We start from the raw sequence: 24,357 nt of genomic DNA, 5'->3' as shown, positions 1-24,357 counted from the left end.
AGCAGAAATCGGCCGGGCTGGGGCTGGTCACGGCTAGCCAACGCTGGCCGCGACCGTCCATTTCAATGATTTTTACCCTAGAACCAACTTCACGCAACGACCGTTGGAAATTCAGGTGTCTGTTTTCCATCCACACTCTAAAAATTGCTCAGCGGAACCTTGTAACGCCGGAACTCGAAACGCAAGCTCCTTTCGTTGCTATCCGTACAATTCTTGACGAACACTTCCGTTCAGGCAAGATGGCTGCGGCCATGCAAGACTCACGTGTGGCCACGGGGAAAAAGCTGAAAAAGTCCCTGAAAAAGAAGAAGATGAAAATAGTAGCCAGGGCTGTGGCCTCAGCTTCCGACAGCGAAGGTAACGTACCAGGGCTGTGCTATCGGCGGAGCTCGCTGGAGCGGGGATGCGAGCGCCTCAGCTCCTGGGATCTCGGCCGAGCCGCGACAGCGACCGCGGCTGGGAGCGGAGCTGTGGGGCCGGGGACAAGGGCTGCTGTCATCCTGGGCGGAAACTACCGTGCTGTTACTTTTCAGTCGTTGTTACAAATACTGATTAGGTTCTGAGGTCCACTTGGTATTATGGGTCAGTTACGTCATCAGTTAAGCTTTCCAGCTTATATGAAACCATTTTCTCCAGTTCAGTTCAGTGAACATTTGTGGCCTTTTGTGGTAGTAACTTCTAAGTGTTGAGGAAGCAAAGGATGCATAAATTGCTGCCTTCCAATTATAGTTTCAGGGAGGAAAGATATTAAACTCAGGACCATAATACAATATTGTGAGTATTATTAAGAGGTAGTTACTGTTCGGCATGGTGACACATGCCTGTAACCCCAGCATTCTGGGAGGCAGAGGCAGGAGTATGACAAGTTCAGGTGTAGCCTGGACAACTTGGTGACACTGTCTTAAAATAAAAAAAAATAAAAAATAGCTTGGTTTCTAGTTCACTGTGAAGGTCTTGAGTTCAATCCCCAGTACTAGAAAACAAAATAAAACAAGAAAAGGAGTTGTCAAGATCTTGGGCCAATTCAGAAATGGTAGGGATAGAGACAGAAATCTGCACTGTATGGAACCCAGCCTAGGCGTCACTGTCTTCTCTCTTATACATGCCACTCGTGGTATACTATATTATTATTATATTTTACCATGCATCTCTCTTTACAGGTGTATTTCCTAAATGTTGTTCCACTGTGTCTTGTTTAATCTTTATTTTCACATGATATTCTTTGCATACTTTGATATTCAGTAAATTTCTGTGTTAAATAAGTGAGTAGTGCATTTCATCCAAGCTTTGAAGGAGCAATAGTTTTCTAGGCCAGGGATGGAAAGGATAGCTTTCTTAGACCTAAAGAAAAGCACATACAGTGAACTACAGTCTCTTAAAGTTCAGTGTTATTACTGGACACAGTGAATCATGTAGTATGGCCCTGCCTCTTCAGAGACATGACTAGAAGTGAATCAGAGTAGAGACTAAAGGCAGATTGTAAAGGGTTTTGTGTATCACATGCAGAAGATCAGATTCTCTGTAAGCATCAGGGAACTACTGAGAATTTATAAGCAAGAAAGTGACTGACATTTGTTGCCGACTGTTTAGTCACTGCCAGAGAGAGCCTAAACAGTTAGGCAGTTGTAAAATTTATGTTGGGGCCTGTGCTAGACAGAATAATGAAGAGAGAAAAGGACCCCACTTGGAAGGTTTTTCAGAAAAGCATTCAATTTTGTGAACAAGCAGTTTCACACTCATAGCACCATAAATTTTGGGCATTCTGTACAATTCAGCAAATTAGATATTACTTTTTGAGCTAGATTTGGTATTAGATACTGTTCTAAGTTATTTATATATTCAGTAAATTCGGATAATAATCTTGTGATATACGTGATTAGTGTCCTCATTTTATAATATAAGTAACTGGGGTCCAGAGAAGTTTATAATAATAAGATGATGAGCAGTCTGATAAATGACACAACCATTGTTGTAATTTGGCTGTCAAGCCTGCACTCTTGAACATTACCCTGGTATTGTCGAAGAACCAGGGGTACATTAGATGACCAGAAAAAATTATTTAGAAAGTGAAAGGGCAGGGCCATAGAATCTGAAGAAAGGAAATGCTACTGGGAATAAAGGAACCTTGGTATTGATACAAGCTTTTCTACCACTTGAGAGTGGCCCATCACTAAAGGACATTTTTGTGGTCAGGTTTCTGTAGCATTCCTTCCAATGTTTATAACCATCATCTGCTTCAGTCTGTCTGTGTCACGTCCAAGTCTATGTATTATTTCAAGAAGGAAATGCAATATTTGCTCAACTACATAAGGGGAACCTGTTTTTGCACCACCTCTTGGAGTGACTTTGGGCTAGTTATTTACTGTTGCAGGTTGAGCATCCCAAATCTGAGAGTCTGAATTGCACAATGCTGAAAAATCTGAAGCATTTTGCTAGCTTATAGGACGCCACAAGTGGAAAATCCACAGCTGATATATGTAGCAGGTCACTGTCAAAACACAGGTACTTTAAATAATATTATATAAAATTAACCTCGAGCTGTGTGTTCCAGGTATGTATGAAATTTGAATGTATTTCTTGTTTAGACTCACCCCCATCCCCTGGCCAGATCTCATTAAGTGTTTGCGTGTATTCTAAAAAGGGGTCTGCCGTTTGAAGCACTTCTGCCATTTTGGATGCAGTGTGCTTAACCTTTGTTCCAGTTTCCCACCTATCAAATGAGGTTATAATGTCTATCTTAGGATCTTTGTGAAGATTAAATGAGCTCGTGTGTAAGTCATTTCATGTTTGGCACATAGCATTCATTCATAAATGTTAGAATTAATGATGATTATTTCCATTCTGATGCTACAAAACTGTTGTTATCTCTGTTGCCAGATAAGCCTTCTAGTCTTTGATAAGTGTGGGGTTTACAGTAAGTTGGAGTTCTCTCTAGAAAAGCAGTTTGAATTTCCTCTAGGAACCCTGAGGAAGCTGAAGCATTTCTGTTTCAGAAGAGGAAACACACCTAGAAATGCACTTTGCATTGTACTGAGCTCCCAGTAGAGGACCCTTAAGCTGATGGGTTCTTCCCTTCTTCCTCCGAGATCAAAACATTGATCAGACCTTTGTGGAAAAATCAGGGTTAGTGGAAATGATTTTGACATCTTTGCTTAGTTTTTCCACAGACTCTTGAAACTCAATATTTACAAAACTGAGTTCTTAACTTCTCTTCCCAAAGCCTCTCTCTATGAGAATGACAAATATCAGCCCTGCCCAAGCTGGAAACACAGGTGTCCTTGCTTGCTCTCCCCTTTGCTTCCACATCTGGCTGGTTTAATGCACCCATTTCTTTGATAAGCGTGGGGTGTACAGTAAGTTCTAGTTAGTACTTCCAGATACCACCTTAGTTCCTGCCTGTCTCTTTTGCTTATGTTAGTACTAAGGGGTACTGTCTGTACTTCCTGTCTATAAGTCTGTTCTCTGCAGTATGTCATTTGGGCATTGTTGCTTAAACTACTAAAGGAGGATTTTTGTTTTCTGTTGTTTTGCTTTTTAAATTTTTTGTCGTGGAAAAGTGTTTTTAAAAGTCAGCAAAAGATGATCAAGGAACATGACCACATGCTTGGATACCATAGTAACCTCTAATTGCTATAGCAGTTTCCAAATCTTTACTCAGTTTATGAAGTTATACAGATACTCCTCATTTAATGACAGTTGTTTAATGACTGTTCAGATTTATGACTGAGGCACTTGGTTCGGACTGACAACCCGCTACATACCCTTACAACCCTTTTGTAATTTTTTGGGGTGCATATCTGTACATCTTGTTGATAGAGCTTCAGTGTCCTTTTTTGTACAGTACACCTTGTTTATACAGTACTGTAATTTTTACTAATTGTACTGTATAGTACCATTATGTAGTTTTAGGTTCTGTTATATATTAAAGTACATAATGCATGTAAAAGTTACGCAAATCAAAGCAAAGTCATCACATTGGAATTTCCTTTCACCGTTTCTTTGTTTTATGTATTGTATTGCACACATTGCCTACAGTTCCTCATTTAGCGACTAACTGAACAACTTAGGGGACTTGATTGCTAAAGGAGGACTGTCAGTGGTTGATTTTCACTGTTTATGGTAATGTTCTATAAAATCATAGCAAACACTGAATTAGTGAATAATGAATGTTGTTTTTCGGAAAATAAGAGGTTAGGATTCTATGAGTCTCTGACGAGAACACTTTTCAACTCATTACATACTCATATTTAATGTGTGCTTCTGTGCAAGACCAGTGTAGATTGTTGATTCACTGACATTGAACTCATGGCTAATAATGTAAGTTGTATGTGAACAAAGCTTATCCAACACTGTATGTTTTCTGTGTAAGTCACCCCTAGCCTTCTGGTGCTTAGGGACACTAGACGGCACTCTAGAAGCACACTTAGAGTCATGTGAAATAGCAGAACCACTAATAAGAGCACATCATGTGAAAAACGTGGCAGCAGATCACCTGGGGAGGACCTCTGTTCACAGTACGTGAGCTGAAACAAGGCAGAGCGTTACCTGGCAGGGCGTGTAGCATCTGAGACTGGTTTATCACACTCCAGCATGCCTGTGGGTGCCTGTGAAGCACTGTGAGTATCGATATGGGGTTTACAAATCTATTTTAGCAACCTGGTAAGTTTGTAAATACCATATCTACAAATAAGGATGACGCTCTCTCTCGCTGGGAACCAGGAGCAGTTTGCACACACAGCCCAAGTGATCAGAACACTGCTTACTTCTCTGAGCTGGGTCCTGTCGATCCCTAGGTTACCTGGGGTGCAGCTGTCTGAGCTCCTGATTCCTCCCCTGGCCTGCTCCCTCACCTCCTAACCGTGCTTGTGCAGTGCCGCTGGCAAGCTCTTTGCTTTCCTCTTTGTCTTCTGTACCCTTCAGGTTCTGATTTAGCTGTGTTCTCCATTTTTCCTTTCAGGATCTTGGTTATTTTTGTAATCGAGATTGGGACCCTTTATGTAATCAGTTCAATGATTAAGTCTGTTGGTTAATGATGTACATTTGTAGTTTAACTCAGAATTTGTTATATGATATAAAAAAGTAGCTGTTTTCTGCTTGTGAAACATGTATCCCTGGAGAGATGACCCATGAAAATGGATTTCTAGTTCAGATAATTGTGCCTGTGAGGCCTTGGTAGAACTGTTACTAAAAGCTTTTGGATAATGGAACAGTAAAACTAAAGGCTGAGGCCTTAGATGTGTGAGGAATCAGTGAGCAAATTATGTGCAAATTATTTTATTAAGGAGTCCTGGCTCATTTTGTTAGGAAGCTGGATGAGAGACTTGGTTGACTTTTAATGATTATAAAATTTGGGGCTGCGGATTTAGGGCAGCGGCACAGCGCCTGCCTGGCAAGCGCAAGGTCATGAGTTGGATTCCTGGTACCGGAAGAAAAACAAAACAAAAAAACCCAAACTATTATAAAATTGATCAATATTGATATTTGAAGCAGAATACACAGGTGTTCACCTCTGGTTTTAATTTCTTTTGCTGAATTGTTTAAGAGAAGTGGAAAATCGTGCTTTTATGAGTGGAAGCTTCTGAACATTGTGTGTTGCAGAAGTTTCCTGAGTTCTGCTAGAATAGAGGACTTCTCAGTTTGCTGTGTCTGAGCTATATCTCAGAATTTGGCATAGTGCCTCATTGGGCACATGCATATGGATATCTGCATGATTCAATAACCATTTCCTCATTGAGTACGTTGGAAACATCTTCAGTGTATTTTGTATGCTTCTTTCTTATAAACTTGATTATCATGTGAGGTGAAATTAACTAAATGTATAATATAAACCTGAATGTTGGCAAAATCACTCAGATTGAATTTTTGATAAATTGTAATACCTCTCAGTAGGATTTGAAATCTGGTTGTAGTAAAATTGCTGGTGATTACAAACCAGGGATACAGGGAGGGTAGAGTGGTGAAGCCTGCAGTGTAACATGTCCATGTGAAGTCCTGTGAAGGGGCGGATGCTCCCACCCTGAGTTAGCCTTGAGCTGCTCAGATGTATTCGGTGAATACTTGTTGGGGGTCAGAGACGATGTATATGTGGTTCTTAAATGTTTAAATTTGTAATCTTAAAAAGTAAAGGAGTAGCATCCCTAGCCAGTGAGTGACCTTAGCTGACAAAATACAGTGGCTGATGATATCAAATATCTTAAAGGGGAGGGCGCCTCCGCCTCAAAGTTAATCTCAGCTACACAGATTTTGTTGACTTGATACACAGTAGGCGGTGTAGACACAATGCTGTCTGGATGCTTAAGCTTGGTCTTGGGAGGGAAAATTTCTGTTCTCAGTAAATGAACTGCGGGTGAGAAAAGCTGAGGTCATTACCTAATGCCTTGATCTGTGTGAGCCTCCCTCACAGAGTATGCCCAGGTGACTATGAAATAGTGAGGTAGTTGGTAATTTCAGGTTTTCTGGAGAGTTAAAAAGCCTGAATTGTTCTGGTCACATGAAAAATGGCCATCTCCTAGCACAGGGCTTGGTAACAATCCAGGTTAGAAGGTCCTAGGAAATATGCCTTCATTTTTGATAAACTACAAAGCTGCATTTAAGATGTAATAACCCAGCAGAGAGATGTGCTTTTCATCACTCTAGCTGGTAGCCTTCTTCATCATTTAAGTTCCTTAAAACAGCAAAGGAGCATGCCCGGGAAATGAAGTATGTCGCAGCCCTACTGGAGTGGGTTAGTGGCTCGTAGGGCAGACCCAGGAGCAGACTGGGTGGGCTTGTGTCCGCTGGGGCTTGCCCAGAAGCTCGTGCAGTCAGCCACGTCTGACACTGTCCCAAGGTAGCACATGTGTTTTATTCTTGGTTATTTTTATGCAAACCTGGGATTACTTCATTTTTTAAATTATAAATGCTTTTTAAAAAGTTTTAAAGCATCAATGGTTAGTTTTACAGAGCTTTTAATGAGTAGTGGTGTGTATGCTTAGGTGAGATCAGAATGAAGATGGGGAATGGAAGCTTCTGGTCAACTGAGGCTTAGGTAGAAATTCTTCCTGAATTTAGCTCCGTTGCTTTAAAGTAGTTAATGAATGGTGGTTGTATTCAATATAAATGAGTCTGAGTTGAATCCTTGATTCAAAGCCTTGCAGTGTCTCAGAAACTGTAACAGTCCAGTCACTGCACCCCATTAGCTTTGTGGCTCTAGACATGCCTTTTAACTGTTCTAAGCTCCAGAATCATCATCTGTATAAACAGAGAAATCAAAGCAACTCATTGAAGTGTTGTAAAATCATGCTACACAAAAAATGCTTTAGGTAGTAGCTAGCTCTAAACATATGTTAGCTAGTTCTTAGTATTACTTTATATCACTTTAAGAAGTTGTGGGACAGAGACATTAACCACTTCTGAAAGCAGAAGGTAGCTTCTGCCTGGTGGCTATCTGGCACATACAGACTAAAGCAAGACCTTAGACAGAATTATGTCATTTTAATTCATTAATTCAGTCGTTATTCACTATTCAGTTGACAGCTTTCAAAAGAAGGCGTGAGGGGAAAAAAAACCAACTCAGCGATGTACCTGGTCATGGGGTGGTACTTGTATAGTCTGGCATCCAGGTTGTGGGGCACTGGTGGGAGGTGCTGCCCGCGGGTTCCTCCCTACTCCCTCCCCCCCCTCCCCTCCCCTCTTCTCTTCTTCTTGCCTTCCTCTTCCCCTCTTCTCCTTTTCCGCCTCCCCCTTTTCCCCTTCCCTGGTCTCAGTAGAAGCAGATACCTGTAGAATAGAATCATTAAGCTGCTTGGCTTTAATTTTAAGCTTAGTGCGTATTTCATATTCTGGGTCCTAGGTCAGATTTTTCTGAAATTTCCGTCCTGTTTTTTGTACTCAGGTCTTACCATCCATCCAGGCCTCACCGTCTGAGTTTGTTGTCACGTTCTAAGTAGAGTATTTCATCTTTAACATTCCCATGCTTTGGTTATGCTGATATCTCCTGTCCAGAATGCCAGTGGTAATGTGATTAAATAATAATTTTTATTCTCCCACAAAAAATTGAGCCCTACCTCAAATGGAGCTCAGCAGCCTTTTCCCTTGATCCATTGGCCTAGATTGTAGAATCTCGTTTTTTACCTCCTCTCTTCTTTTATTCAAATCGTTCCTTTGTTCTTTAAGAAACAACTTGAATATCATCTTTGTGAGGCTTTCCCCACACTCCATCCTTCACATTGCTTTTTTTCTTGTTTGTTTGTTTGTTTTGTTTTGTTTTTTCTGGTACCGGGAATCGAACTCACGACCTTGCGCTTGCCAGGCAGGTGCTGTGCCACTGAGCTAAATCCCCAGCCCCCTTCACATTGCTTTTCTTTCAGAGCGTGTATAGATTTTATTGCTACTTTTTGAATGTACTCTACCAAACTCAAGTCTCTCAAGGCAAGAAACCTACATTTAAGTTTCTCAGTTTTTACCTCCTTGCTCATCATTCCTGGGTACTCAGTAGATGCTGGGTGTATATGCATTTTCTTAAAACTTCATCTCAGTTATAATATCTCAGGGAAGTAGCCCACTTTCCTGCCAACAGCAGGACCCACTTTTCTGCCTGAGGTTAAGGACAGGTGGCAGGTGTGGAAGGGAGCCGGGAGCTTGGGGGAGGCGGGAGATGAGAAGTGTCTTGTGCTTGCCTCAGTTTCTCAGAGGTCTCGCTCTGCCCTGACAGATGGTAGCCACTAGCCAGCCACACTTGGCTGCCTAAATTTAAGGTAATTAAAATGAGAATTCAGTTCCTCGGCCGTGATAGACACGTGCAAAGCCCTCGGTAAACTCTTGTGGCTGGTGGCTCTTAGGTCGCTCAGATGGAGAACATTGCCATAAGTGGGACTGTTTGCTGTTAATGTTATCTTGCACCTTATTTCTGCACTTCTTTTAAAAATAGAGCGCAGAAATAAGGTGCAAGATAACACGCAGGACTTCAGAGACATTCTCCCTTGTCTGGTGGTTTTCTTCTGTGCCCTTAGGTGCCTCAGTATGCCTCTCAGCTCGCATTAAAGATTGTTTAGTGGAAAATTAGAAAAATCCTGTCATAGTAGGATATGGTACAATTTTAAGGATCAGGCCTACTTTCTGGTATGCATCCTGATAATCTTGGGTATTGTAGAAGAAATACTGTTTTTTAGCATCCTGAGACACCTCTTTACATTGGCATTTTAATTTACTTATATAAGATGTCTTCATTTCCATCAGCCATAAATGCCTGGCTAAAAACCTCTAAGCTAGAGGTTCTTTAAGAACACCATAAAATAGAAACCATGACTTTCACGAATTCTTCTGGATATATATATTTTTTTATTGGTAGGGTGAGTGCAGCCTGTATAAAATGGTGTTATAAAACTGTTCGTGGATTTATGGTGTCTCCGTAACATGCATTTTGTAGTCAAGCTGGACGAGAAAGGCCCTAAAGAAAAATAGACAGGTGGCGAGCTGGGGTGGCTGACATACTCGTCAGTATTTGGTGCCCGTACGTTGCGGTTGGAAAATGTGAAGTTTGCTGCAGTATGTGTGTCAGTACACGGGGACGAAACACTAGATGTCAGTGTTGTAGTTTTGACATTTCCCCAGCAGCTGTTAAAGATTTTTCTGATTTAATCGCCCAGCTAGTTTTCACTGACAAACTTTTAACCATTGTGCTTCTTTACACTTAGATAAGTGCTTAAGGCAAACACTTTTTCCAAAGAACTGTTACTAGCATCTTACAGTATCAGGTTTAAAACATATTAAGGTATGTGTTTTTCAACTAACTGCATCCTCTAAATTGTTTCTCATCTTCTGGTTCCGGGTGACACTTCTTGGGGAAAAGTTCTATGGCTCTGAAATTTGGTAGACACTCACATTTTAATTGAATCGAAGTGCCACCAGTTTTCCTTTGGAGAAATTTAGATATCTCTTCATAATATTGTGGGCGGTAGTATAGTTTTTATGTCACCTGTCTTTGTACGTCAAAGTCTGAAGTCACACTTCATTAGACTTTTTAAATTGACCCTGCATGAAGGGTACATTAAATATGTGCTAAATGAATTTCTATTTTAAAAATATTTTTCTTCATTAGGAAATATGCAGCTCTGTAACGGTAATAGAATAAGAGACGTTTTCTTGTGTTTAACATTTCCTTTAAAATTTCCATGCTGGGGCTGGGGATTTAGCTCAGCGGCAAAAGCGCCTGCCTGGCAAGCGCAAGGTCGTGAGTTCGGTTCCCCGTACCGGAGAAAAACCAAAAAAAAATAAATAAATAAAATTTCCATGCGATTGACATGTTTTAAAATCATGCATTTAAAGAATAGAAATTACTATTTTTATTCACTTAAATCTAATTTTATGTAGCGTTCAGTTAATTTTTTGAAGATACTTCATTTTTCTTCATGTTCTTGAGGGTTCAGTTTTGAATACATGTTTTTGTTTTCTGTTGTTACAAATTTTTATTTGAATGTATTACTTATTTTATGTCTCTTGTTCACAAATTCTCAGCACTTAAGAAATAAAAATACAAACAGGTTAAGTATCTCTTACATGAAATGCTTGGGGCCAGAAAAGTGTTTCAAAGTTCAGAAGTTTTCAGATTTTGAATATTTGCATAGACTTTGCTGGTTGGACACCCTTAATCCACAAATCAAACTCGAGAATGTTGTGAAATACAAACTTTTAGACCTCCATTTGTTCAAAAGGTTTTGGAGTGTGGAGCACTTTTAGATTTCAGTGTTCAGATTAGGGATGCTTACCTGTGTTATGCAAAAGGAATACCTAAACTCTAAGTATGGAGATGTCTAGTTAGCAGTCAGCTCTGACCATAGTCCCCTCTGATCCACACTTTAGAGTCAAGAGATTAAAGGATCTCTCCAAAGCTAATAGTTCAGCCTGCATTCTCTTTAATTTTGGTTATAGCAGTAAGCTGACACAAAAAGATAAAGAGGCTATTTGAAGGTAAAACATACATGTTTTGTTGAAATTATTTGAAGAAAAAACTGAGGCTTGGAGTTGGACAGATAACATTGAAGTGGTAACAGTCAGTGGGCTTCTGAGGGGTGGAGCAGAAACCAGTGACAAGCCGGGGCTTGGCCTGGGTGCTGGAACCAGGGCACACTCAGTGGGAGGCCGTGCTCCTCATCCGGTATGTTTCAGCGCATGTTCTGGCTTAGGCCCAAGGACATTCTAATTAAATGAAGCAGGGAGCAGCAGGAACCCTGCTTGTGCCTGGGCCTTTTCCTTTATTTTTTGCCTTTGTATTTTATCATAATGTAGAAATTGTTCTAATTATCAGTACTGTTTTTTGTGTAGTAGAAATAGTTTGACAGGAATAGTTTCGGGTAGTGACCTTTTTTGTACTAATCTTTGAGATTCATCTAGTCTGCAGTCAGCCAAAGGAGTTTCCACATTTGTTGCCCAACGATGTAGCTACTAAGTGGCAACTGTGTATCACTGAGTTTTCTTCCTTTTCACTTGCTCTGGGGTGCCTGTGATAGCTCTTCTGCTTACTAAGAAACATTCTGGTTCCTAAACTAAGCTGTTTCTCCTTGGAAATATTTCCTCATAACCTGAGTTCTGCAGGAAGCAGGCACTCTCCAAGGGCCCCGGTCATACAGACGCACGTATTCTATATGGGCCGCTTGTGCTGGCTAAGTGCAGTTCACTTCCGAGGAGGTGCAGAAAGGTCGCTAAGCCTAAGGCACCCAGAACTGCTTAGCAAGTTGATTTGCTTGTGAAGCTTCCATCTGTGCTGTTTTTTCTGTAATCCTGGGACCCTCGCCATTTGAATCTTACATGATGAAGTAGTTTGGTGGTAACGTATATATACTGTCTGGGGCAGTTCTGCATGATGAAGTTCAGCAGTGTGCTTAAAATGTGTATGTTGAACTCAGAACTAGATATTTTCATTCAGTCACCCACAAGTGGAATTGAGCATTACCTTGGGCATATCATTAGACAGGTTTTTTGTAGTGTTTTCTGCACACAAATGCAGAATTTTATATATATCTTGGCCAGATCCACTAGAGAAACTGTTTGAACACTGCACCATTTGTTAATTTTTGAAGTTCTTTGTTGTTGTTCTGACAGAGTCTGTTACTGTTCTTAGGTGGTTCAGTGCCGCAGTGAGGGTGCACGCGCCTGAGAACACTGTCTGGCCTCACGACAGTGCCCGTCACAGCTGGCAGTGGGAAACCGGTGGCACCGGCTGTCGGGTTTGTTTCTGCTGCCTGGCATCTTGGTCTTGAAGCCACCGCCACCTCCCTGTCCCTGTGGCCAGGTTAGGTCTTTGGGGCCAGTTGCGGTGGGAGAGCCGCTGCCCTCGTCCGCCACCACTCCTGCAGAGTGGGACTGGGAGAGTCCTTTTTGCAGGAGTAGAGGTGGCGGAGCCGCTTGAGGGGCCTCGGGGCAGCCTCTGGCTGGGTACTAACGTTTGACCTGTGTTTCCCTCTCAGGTTCTGAGGGAGGCTGTGGGCTGTCCGACGATGGAGCCGTGGAAGCAGACAATGAGGAGGATGCTGAAGCCCGTGACAAAGAAAATGAAAACACTGCCGACTCCGGTGCTGGGGCTAATGTGGGCTGGGCAGATGCCATGGCTAAGATCCTTAACAAAAAAACGCCTAAGAGTAAACCCACCATTCTCATCAAAAACAAAGAGCTGGAAAAGGAAAAGGAGAGGCTGAAGCAAGAAAGACTGGAGAAAAGAAGGCAGGTGTGTCTTAGCACTGAGGCGTATTCTGATCTGTGCCACGCTGTTCCTTGCGGTATTCGTCCAATTAACATTCTGGCTTTTAACTTGCTTTTGACGTGGGGTGGACAGCCAAGGTTGCATTCGGAAACCTGGCCTGAATTACTCCGCGGACCTCCTTCACCCCTTCGTCATCTAAGCAAGCAATAAAAATGTAAACTTGGCAGAGGTTTATCTTTTAAATCAAGTAATTATACACGTGGCAGCGACTCCTTTATCTAAATATAGTATTCATTTTAGCCGTCCATGTACTGTCTTCATTAAGTTCAGACTAATAGAAGCGTGTTACAGTACGATGTCACAAGTCAGGTTGTTTCTAATTCTTAAGACTGATTATTTGGCTGTTGGATAAACCTGAATTCATTATGCTTTTGTTAAACCTACTGATGATTGATGAAATCTATTAACTTAAGCCAAAAGTTGGTTTTTAATAGTCCTTGTACTTGATGACGTATCTCTCTGTATTGAAACATTTGATTGCTAAAATAAGTACTATTCCATAATGAAAGAAAAATATTCTTATTTAATTGTACTGGCAGTATAGAAGTATTCATTTCCAAGAAGTACTTCACAGGTAAAAATGAAAGGAAAATAGATTTCATTGGTATATATTTCCTTCTGTACTTACCATCCCTTGACGTTGTTTCACGATGCATGTTTTCTTCGTTTTTATTTCTGGTTGCTCTGTGTGACAGGCTAAGGAGGGACTTTCTCAAGCATTGTTCTTAGAAACGCAGCGTACAGTGTGTACTCTTATTAATTTGGTATTCTTGTACTTGAAGAGGTTTCATCTTTAAATCTTATAGATGGCCTTTCAGCTGAAGATTTGAATCTCTGTTGTTTATTGTCTGGCAAAAGCTAGAAGAGGCTTTAAAAAGCAGAATCTTTATTACCTCTAGTCTCAAAGTTCAGTGAGAGCAAGAACAGCGTTTTGACGGCAAGCAGAGCAAGTCTGTAGCTCTGCTGTGGGCCAAGGCTGTGCGTGTGGAGGTGGCATCATGCGCCTAGTGCGTGAGCAACGCTTGCCCATCCCAGAATCGCAGCCTGTGGGGCTATTTGTGAAGCGCTCCTGCTGCACAGGCTGTGCGAATTGCTACTAGGTTTAGTTCTAGCATAATCTGTTAGTGAACTCATGACTGTTAAAGCGAATTACCTGATTTGGAGATGAATCTGTTTCTTTACAGAGGAATCAGGCTGATCTTTCTAGTGAAAGCAGGACTTTGGTTTCATTGTTAGGCATTTCAGTAATAGATTTTGAGAAGTGAATAGAGCAAAGAATTGCTCTTTTTGTTACTTTAGGGATGTTTTTGATGCTTACTGAGGTAGCTTCTAGGTGATCAGTTCATTCATAGTATATTTGATATTTGCTTGAATGCTGGCCTGAGAAAGAGACCTGAACAAACAATGTGACAGATGCTGCCCAGAGACAATTTTGAACCAGGTTGTGTTGTCTGGGAGGTTTTCTTATTTTCCTGTTCCTCTTCTATTTTTACACAGTAGCAGAGAAACCATTGCAGCAGGTTGTGATATATGCTGTACATGGCAAGACTTTTGTTCAGACAGATGTAAGAGGAGAAAGGGAGTTAAATGATGTCACTGAAAGAAAAATAGCCACTACATGAGTATCTGAATATGATGCTCTCCTTTTAAAAGCTGGTACATGCTCTTAATTCTGACTGTCGAGGGAGTTGCTTTCTGAAATAAAGAGAAACGGTGCTTAAACGTGTAGTTTACCAACTTGGGTGGTGTGGGTGTTCCTTCGGTGATCTGCTGGCAGGGGTCAGACTTGTGGCTCCCTCAGACCCGCCCTTGCTGCCTCCTCAAGATGCTGGCCGCCTTCCAGGGCCCCTGCTGTCAGATAACCCAGAGGAAACTCGCTCAGTGCCTCTCCCGTGACGTGCTACATGCCAACCACAGGCGTTCGGGGCTGAACCTTAAAACTGAGGTTTTTTTAAAAGTCCCTGTGACAAACTAAGCCAGAGTGATTTATTACCTCTGTCCTTTCGCAGAGTATCATATCAAAGTTTGCTGCACTTTCAAAAATGCCTAATAGTCTTTCACCTAACAATATTTATAACGCAGCTGGACAAGAAGCGAGAGTGGGAAATGATGTGTAGAGCAAAGCCAGATGTCGTCCAAGACAAAGACACGGAGAGGAATCTCCAGAGAACGGCAACGAGGTGAGAGGGTGGTTTTGGCTTTTCGAAAGTAAGTACGCTGAAGCTTTGATAGTGAGCTGTTTTTATCAGATCTGATTCTTAAGCTCTGCCTCCTGGAGTCCACATGATAGCTACCTAAGCCCATTGTTCAATACTGAAGCTCTCGGAAGATTCCAGAGGCAAGAATGTACGTGGGGTGCAATTTTTCAGAGTCACAGGGACAGTACAGTCAGACCTCTTACTGCATCTCTCTTCTGATGGTTCTGTAAATGTATGATGTTAGATGATTCTTTCTGTTGTCTTGCACTGTTTATGAGGTAATACGGTACACATTATGGCAGCTCAGTGCTGTCCCTTCACTCTGCCTTCTTTTTTTTCAAATCATTGGCCGCCAAATATTTATTTGATGCTGTGTCCAAAGATAAATAAGGAACTGTGGCTTCTAGGTGGTCCTGGCCCACTCACCTCGGAATTACAGTGCCTGAGAATAGAGAACTCTGTCCCAGGTGTTGGGAACACACGGCAGGAGATTGTCTTGAGGGGCTGGGAGGCCTTCACAGAGCACCTGGCATTTAAACTGCTGTCAGAAGAGTGAGCCAATTCCATTCAGTGGAATTAACTTGGAGTTCTTAGTTACCTCAGTTCTTTTGGTCGCTTTCTAGTCCATTTAAGTGTTACTAGCGTGAGGACTAGGGTGTGGTGATTTAGGCCATGGCTAATAGGACACTTAGGTTCGGATACCAGTGCTGACTTCTAGCTGGGCCTGCTACTTAATTTCTCTTTCTCAGCGCATCTGTTTGAAGAGGATAATCTGACACCTAGTTTATGTAGTTCATACATTGATAAAGAACTCAGAGAAACATGGAGCCAGCACACAGGAAATTTGTGCCCTGGGCACTTTACTTGCTTCTGGTCCTGGCCTGCTGAAGGGGCTGGAATGGCACTCTCCCTGGAAGTTCACAGTACCTAGTGGTAAAGCTGTTTGCGTGCCTGTAGATGGCAAAAGAGTTCTGCATCAGAGACAAAGAGCCCTATTACTCAGGACAAAGCAGTAGCCAGAGCTTGCAGTTCTCCCTGGTTCCTGTCGTCCCCCTAGGGCACGCGGGTGCCCTGGGTAGATGCTGTCGTCCCACGCGCTGTGGCTTGTGTTACGGGGTGGAGGTGCTATGCTGGGGAGCCGTTGAGGGCAGCAGCATAGGGATTGGTAACAAGCCTTCTTGTCTGGGAGGAGTCCTTATTTTATCTGTCAAGGTCATTTACTCTAGCGCAGCCCTGAGAAATTACTTGGGGAAATACCACTCAGGGCCTGTTTTTGAAAAGTCGAGCAAAAATGTGCAGATGTATTCAGGCCTGTGGCAGATTGCCTCTTCTAAGAATTATTACAGAAAAGCATTCATAGACCATAGAATTTTCAACCTTTAACAGCAGAAATAAAACTTGAGCCACATATGTAATTTAAAATTTCTTCATAGCCTCATTGCAGAAAGTAAAATGAAAGATGTAAAACTGAGGTCAATAATATATAATCCAGTATATTCACAGTATTTTAGCATGTACTTGATGTAAAAGTTAGTCCTAAAATTTTAAAATTCTTTTCATATTTAATCTTTGAAATCCAGGATGTTTTACGTTTATAGCACTTGTCAATTCAGATCAGTCATGCATGTTTCAAGTGCTCGGTAGACACGTGCATGTGCGGCTTCTGCATCGGACACTGTAGATGGTAATCATCACAATTCATCTTTGAGTGAATGTACACAGGACAGAGTTTTTAAAATAAATATCCCTAAAAGTAGGATGTGGAAGGTGGGTGCCGGGGATCTGACTGGGTCTCACATAATCTTGGCAGGCACTCCTCCATGGAGCTTCACTCCCAACCCTGAAAGTAGGATTTTTAATTGGTTTCATAACACAAGAGTTCACGATACCATAGCTAATTACTCAGGTGTTTCTCCATTCACAAATGAAGTGAAGATCCAGCAAATCTTGCCTGGAGTCGGAGGCGCTGATAAGTAACTGTAAAGTCTGCTTTCATTCCACTGCAGTGCGTTCACCAGTTACGTATATTTTGAGAAATACTTTTGTATTGAAAATAATTCTCAGTTCTAAGTACGCAAAAGTTAACTTAGAAAGACCAAAGCTATTTAAAAAAAAATCACATGCCAATCTATGTATATCTGTTCTCTAATCAGAAATTTATATTGTCAGTGAAATATATGTTAATTTTTCAGCTGCATTTAACAATTCACTCAGTTCTTTAATTTGAATGACTGTTAAATGCTTGCCTCTTTTCCAGACAGTGACAATACTCTGGTCCTAACCTCATACAGTGTATGTTCTCACAGTTAATTGTTCTGGTCCCTTGCTCTTCTGCAGGGGTGTGGTGCAGTTGTTTAACGCTGTTCAGAAACATCAGAAGAACGTTGATGAGAAGGTTAAAGAGGCAGGAGGCTCTGTTAGGAAGCGTGCGAAGCTGATATCAAGTGTTTCCAAGAGAGATTTCATCAGTGTTCTCAGAGGCATGGACGGAACTACAAATGAGAAAAGTTCATCTGAAAAGAACCCAAAAGCCAAACAGGTAAGATTCTATATAGGACTCCGTACATCAGACGTTTTGCTTTTTCAGTTGGAAAATAAAAAAAGCTGTAGAATTATGATTTTATTTTCAGATATTATTGCAATTCCCGTGTTCCCACAGTCTAACTGAAAAGTTTGAATTCTTTAGTTTCATGATAATGGAAGATCAGTTTCAGGCACCGTACTTCTGCTGTTGGAACTCAGAGCCAAATGGGTGAAAGTGACTCTTGTAGTCTCCGCCTGCGAGGCCGCAGCAGTACAGCTTAGAGAGTGGAAGCCCGCGAGGGCCATAGCTTCCCTTGAGGACTTTACGCCACAGCAAGAATCGCGGCGAAGAGTCGCCGCTGTAGGGAGCGAGGCAGAAAGCCATCCTGTGCTGTGGCAGCTTTGGTGATACTTTTCTGGTGGGAAAAGTGAGCTTATACATACTTTCCCTGATCTTCAACGAAAAGACAGCCTTGCTTCTCCTGCCCTTTTGACATGGGCTGCAGTGGGGTCTGTTTTAATGTTGTAGGTAAAACGTTCTGTAATGTACTGTAATCCTTAATTGGTTTAAAACGTCAACATTCAGTGTAAATACTCGGTACGCTGTTTTAAGCTGACTACTTTGTGGTATTTTGTTATCGGAGCCATAGAACTAATCGAACATGTCTGTGTTGGAAAATAAATTTTTCTTAGAAATTTGAAGTGAATCGTCCCACTTTCCTGTCCCTCCCCGGCCCCTTTTTCTCTCGCTGAAGGTCTGCCCCTACTCTGGTTTCTAAGTCTTTACTCGTTGGAAGCTTTCAGAATCTTCTCCTTATTCCTGTTCTAGAATCTAGCAGAGAAACGCCCTGCGGGGGCCTGTGCTGTTCCTTGGGCTGAAGATTTTCTGGACTGTCCAGTGTGAGTTCAGCTTTCTCACTTCGGCACTAGTGGTGTTGGGTTAATGTTCGATTTCTTTTCTGCCTTTCTGTTCTGTTTTCTGTGGGTGGGATCCCATTAACATTAGATGGTTGTTGGATCTTGAGGCTTGGTCCTTTGGCCTTCAGAGCTTCTTTTCTTCAGTTTTCTATGACTGTCTTTTCTGGCAAAGTTCCTTGATTTCTGACCCTTCTGTAGAACTGAAAAATGTTGATTTCATGTGTTTAAATTCTGATGACTGTTTTGTACTCTTTGTTGCTTGGGGTTGTATTTTTATCTCACGGATATGATATGTTTCAAATTCTTCTTCTGCTCTGAATTGTCAGGTTTTTTTGTTTTGTTTTGTTTTTGTTTTAATTACTCCATGTTAGTGACACAGAAGAGTGAGGTTTGTTTGGGGAAATTGGTGTGTTGCATTTAACACATCTTGATCATTTTCAGTCCTAGAAGACCAGTTCTAAAGATCATCAGTACTTTGTTTTATTCATTTATTTATTTGTTACGTTTTTCATGGAGGTGAAAACCTGCAATACTTTCTGAGTCTGGCTTTATTTCACGTAACGTGATGGTGTCCGGTTGCATTCATTTTCCTGAAGATGATGGGATTTCTTTCCTCTTTATGGCCAAACAATATTCCATTTGATATGTCCCATGTTTCCTTTATCCAGTCATCTGTTGCTGGGAATCTTGGCTGTTTGCACATCACACCTTTTGTGAAGTGAGCCGCTGTGAGTGTGGCTATGTATTTATCACTGGAGTCTGCTGCATTCCATTCTTGCAGGAAGGTACAGAATTGTGATATAGCTGGATCAGGTCATACTTGTATTTTGAGTTTTCTTAGGAATCTCTGTGCTCATTTCCACAGTGGTTGTACTAGTTTACATTCCCACCAGAAGTGTAGGAGGGCTCTATTTCCCCCATCCTTACCATTATGTGTAGTTTTATTGTATTCTTCTTGCCTCTGACTAGGGTGAGATGGAATCCTAAAGTAGTTTGGATTTGCATTTCCCTAGTGGCTGGAGATGTTGGACATTTTTTCGTGTATGTCTTGGCCATTTGTGCTTCTTTTGAGAATGTTTATAAGGTTCATTTGCCCATTTTTTGACTGAGTTCTTTGGAGGTGCATTTTTTAAAGTTCTTTACTTGTTCTCTCGGTGCAGGTCCATGGTTTCTTACTTAGACATCAGCTTTTTCTTTCCTTGCAGGTCGTTTCTACTCTTCTCCCCAGTTCTTATCCTCCCAAAGTTTGTCACTGTATGTGCTACTGTTTTCACTTCCATATTGTTTGTTTGCTTAGAACTTTTATACCCTTACTTTAACTTTATTAGTTTGTCTGTACAGAGTGGAGATAAATGCATGTCTGATGTTTAACTGGAAGAGCTCCCTTTTACTTTAAAAGAAGAAATGTTGATCTTATAGTAGCTTCTTATTGCTTTAATAGAATTATTGATAGTCTTAAATTGATCAAAAAATTACAAAACATTAAATCTTTAAATATTTGATAATAGCTTTTTCTGTGCTTTGATGTAAATTACTAAAATACTTATGTGTAAAGATTTCCTAAAACTTCAGCCTTATGAAAAGGAAAATGTCCATTTTGTAAAGAGGATGTGAACACCCGTGTTTTTCTGGATTTGGAAATTCTTTGAGAGCAAGCTTTGTGATTGTCTCCGTTCCTTGGTGGCCCTTAGGTATTTAGGTGCGTGCACATGTGCATGTTTCCCTTACAGTGGTCTCGTGAGAGTGAGGAAGAGAAAGCGTGTGCAGGTTTATTTTGTCTCATGTTTTGATTTTTGTTTTTTAAACGTGGCACCTAGAATTACAGAGATTAGTTTCTCTAAAAGTCACATACCTAAGATCTTTGAGTCTATTTTGAGGGCATATATACTGTACACCTTTCATTCATTTTATATTTTCTATGTTTTATGTTTTTGTGAGCTACAAATTGAACAGAAAGAGCTACTGTTAAGTATCTGCTAGTTTGATTTAAATACATGATCACTTATAAGGATTTGGTGGAAATTCCCTAATCTTTCCCTTGCACCAAATAAATGACGAACCAAGCCAGCTACTTACGAGCATGTGGCAGGGTGCGTGGATTGATCTCTGGATGTTGGCCCTGAGTGGTAAAAAAAGAAAAAGGTTAAACGGTATTTAGGGCACTGTTTGAGGGCTCAACAAACACTTGTGTTTGTTTATGTTTTCATAAAAAGGTAAGCTTTATCTCTTAAGTGAATAATGTCTCCCTCATTTAAAGCATGCACTTTCCAGAGAGATTTGTTTTTCCAGTTGTTAAAATAATCAAGTTTTTTAAAAAATCAAGTTTTCATTAATGTAGAGACCTAAATTTTTTCCTTTGACGTCAAAGTTGTAGTTATGCCTTTAGCTCCTTTCTTTAAAAGCTAACTAACTAAATGCCTCTCACATTTCGTGAAATGTAGTTCTCTGTCCATAAAGGCAGGACAGAAGCAAGTGTGATGCGTTGTAAAGCGAGGATGTAGAGGCAGTTGTTAGGAAAGCCTTGACTCTGGGCTACCTGTGCTCTTGGAGTCAGACTTCCTGCAGGGGTTCATTTATCTAAAATTCCCAATGTATCAGTGTCAGGATTTGTTCTGTTGCTGTGAAGCCACGGTAATGATTTTGTAGTAAGGGAAGTTGCTGGCTGGTGTCTGTAAGAGAGCAGTTTCCTTAGCAATGGCAGCACAGCAAACGTCAATCAGAGTCCCTAAGACATTCATTTCACCTGAATGTCAGCCTTACGGACAAGCTGGGGTGCCGTGTTCTATATATCTCTCTTAAATGGAAGCCTCGTAATTCGTTCTTAGCTAGGTATTCAGTGGTGCGAAGGACTGCTTTTGAATCATCAGGCTTCTTTGGTACCTGTAACCTGTCTGGTACCTGGTAGCCCAGTCTGAATGGAACTATATCCCTGTGATTCCTAGACCCCGCTGAGTAAAGAGGGAGAGGGAAGCGGGGAGTCGTGGCAGTGGGAAGGCTTCTCCCACAGGTCTGTGGTGTCCCGTGCCAGGCAGGGCTTCCTTTTCAGGTGGAGTTGGGGTGTGGAAGGCATGTGAAAGAGAGGCCTTTCAGCTGCTCCGACTGGAATGTGTGGGATCCTAACTTTGTAAATAATTCAGCTTACTGTTTGTTTACTGAAAATGCCTAAATAGATTCCAGTTTAGACAAAAGGGAGACTCTTAAGTTTGAAATGAGAACGAGCAGGATTGTACACATTATTGTGGATGAGAAGAGTTGAAAGGCAGTTTCTCATTGTATTCACTTCCATTAAAATGTGCTCTCTGCTTTGCCCGTGAGGTAGTTTGTGGCGTTGTAATTGAAGCAACGTGTGTTTGGCCGTACGGTACAGGCAGCACTGGCCTGGGCAGAGTGAAGTAGTCTTCCGGTCCTGCTCTGTTGAGAAAGCCGTGCCGTACTTCCATCGGTGCTGTAGCAGGAAACGCTCTTGCTGTTTGAAACAGCTCAAGTGGCTTCGTGAGTGAGGTTTTGGTTTTTTAAAAGCAAAATTGTCCTGCGCAGTGACCCCTGTACCACGTTTACACCTGTAGTGCAGTTTTAAAAATCAAAAGAATATTTGATTGTTTCTTACTAGAAGGTGGCATTTTGAGGGATGGGCAGCGGAGAGGAGAGCGCTTGTGCGGGTGCTCCGTGACGGAGGCTCCAGGCCCCAGCACCAGCCTGCTGGCTTCAGAGCACCTGCTGTCCGCAGGCGTAAGAATCTCCTGCGCTTGGGACTGCGTGCGAGTCAGTGAGCTCCTACCCAGGGTGCTTGGAAAGAAGGGCCGGTGCGTCACCGCTGCTTTGTGGAGGTCTCGGTGCCTTTTCCTCCCTGACAGCTAATAACTGAACCTGGATTCTAAAGCGGGAAATTAGTTTTAAAGGGAACTCTTTCTCTTCTTATCTGAATCACTAGATAAATCCAGAAGATAGATAAAATAATTTAACAAAAATTATATTTAAATTTGGAAGTTTTTGGTCATTTTAGACATAGTGGGTTTAATAATGCATAGTTCTTAAAGATCATAAAACTAGATTTTGCGGGACTAGGATTTGTGCACTTTGTCGTGTGCCGTTTTAGGCGATGGGTGAACTATTGTTACTTGCAAGATCATGCTCACCTGGAAAGTACAGTTCTTCCGTGGATGGCAGCACACTGCTTGGAGATTCTCACCTTTGGGAATAGTGTGCAGAGCACCGTTAGGAGATCGCAGCTGTCCTCAAGTGGGGTCTGTGAGTCACGGTGCCTAAGGTTTGAGCATGTAAGGCCAGTGGGGAGAGTGGCCAGGGAGGGGTCAGTGGCGTCTGTTCTGTGCCGGGTGCCATCCAAGGTGTTTTATACGGTTCTCCGTGTAGAAGGAGCGACGCTCCCATGGGAGAGGTGAGAATCCCGGAGTCAGAGTGGATCAGTCACGCTGACAGTGTTTAACAGAATCTGGATTCCAGGGCCGTCTTTGTGACTCCCGAGCCCTTGCTGTAGCCTGTAGCTCCTGCTGCTGAAGAAGGGCTGAGGTACTTGAAGTAGGGAGCATCAGAGCAGACGACGTTCCACCTCCGCTCAGATGAGCCGAAGGCCTGAGTTAATGAGCCACAGCGTGGCCCACCAAGAGTAAAGGGGCAGCTGACATCTGACTGGCTCCCTCATTCTGCTGGCTCCCTCATTCCCTCCAGTGGAGGTACATACTGACACTGTTGCGTTTTAAAATCTTAATTTCTTAAAACTGATAAGATAAAATATTCATAAGGCATTTTTGAAATATGAAACTCATGAACCCAATTTAGAAAATTCTTTATAAATTTTGTTAGAATTGCCTCTGTAGTCATTTATCAAGGAATTAAAATTTATTAGAAATCAAATGTATCTTATGCTTAGAATCTTCTTTTTAGCTCTTGTATGAAAACTTATGTATAGATACATGCCTAAGATTTTCTTTTTGAAAACAGGTGTATTAAGATATGGCCATATAATTCAAAAGATTATTTTACTAAGTGAGAACCAGAATTTAGTTAAGGTTCACATATTGTAGGTGATAAGCCACTTGTCTTGAAGAATGAATCTGGGGTTTGAATTTTATCTAGGTGTTTCATCGTGGTGCCTTTTAGCTTGTTTCTATATTCTAAAAATTAGGAATAAAGCCTTGGTGAAATTTAGGCTAAGCTTATTGCACAATTATTTTATAAGTGTGTTAGTTTTCCATTGCTGTGATAAAATACCAGACAAAATAAACCTGAAAAGTGGAAATACTTATTTTGACTTATGATTTCAAAGGGTTCAGTCCATGGTAACCAGGCTCCATTGCTCTGGGCCCGTGGGGAGGGAGAGCATTAGGGTGGAGCAGAGCTGATCACCTCATGCTGGCCAGGAAGGTAGGGGAGCGATTACTTTTGTAACAGAGTCCCTCTCTAGATTCCTTAAGCCGTGAATCCATTTCCAAAGACAGAGCCCTCGTGATCTAGTCACCCCCTCCAGCCCCAGCCCTCAACACTGCTGCACTAAATTCCAAGCCCCCAACTCTGAAGTTTTGGGGGGACATTTAGGATCTAGTGCTTAACAATACAATAGGTGTGATACTTGGCCCTTTGCTTACTGTTGTGATGCATCAGGAGACGTATTCTCAGAACGTCCAAAATTAGTGGTGCTAGCTTTTCTGTAGGTTAAAGTGATGATAAGCGTTTCCTTATTGAAGGCGCATTCCCCATGAGCAAATACCCATTCCACTGTCCGGCTTATGTCACTGGGACATTTCAGAATGGTAATGTTTTTGTTGTCTTTCTAATTTATTAGCTGATGTTTTCCAGGGATGGATTAAAGTTCCTAAAGATGTAAGTTGATGTTTCCTTCCTTTTTAATTACTGTTTTCCAGTGTAAGGAGTTGGTTTTAACACAACTCCAGTGCTGCCCAGTGAGGGTTCTTTGCTTTCCTCCTTTTGTCCCCCTTCTAAAATTGTGTGGAACTAAGGGTGTAC

The 24,357-nt window shown here is 41.6% G+C and overlaps 1 protein-coding gene across 1 annotated transcript in view; it reads left to right on the top strand.

The window, feature by feature from the left end:
* Nucleotides 1-207: 207 nt before the first annotated feature.
* Rrp15 (ribosomal RNA processing 15 homolog) overlaps nt 208-24,357 on the top strand; it is a 35,396-nt gene continuing 11,246 nt past the window's right edge. The window contains exons 1-4 of the mRNA XM_005374704.2: nt 208-357; nt 12,444-12,700; nt 14,819-14,916; nt 17,272-17,473. Coding sequence (XP_005374761.1) covers nt 240-357; nt 12,444-12,700; nt 14,819-14,916; nt 17,272-17,473 — 675 coding nt within the window. The 5' untranslated portion in view covers nt 208-239. The remainder of the gene's footprint in view (nt 358-12,443; nt 12,701-14,818; nt 14,917-17,271; nt 17,474-24,357) is intronic.

This window comes from Chinchilla lanigera, unplaced genomic scaffold (genome assembly GCF_000276665.1).
Source record: "Chinchilla lanigera isolate Chin_1 unplaced genomic scaffold, ChiLan1.0 scaffold00005, whole genome shotgun sequence".
NCBI lineage: Eukaryota > Metazoa > Chordata > Mammalia > Rodentia > Chinchillidae > Chinchilla > Chinchilla lanigera.
The sequence above is the reverse complement of the archived record's forward strand: the minus strand, read 5'-3'. Positions and strand labels throughout refer to the sequence as shown.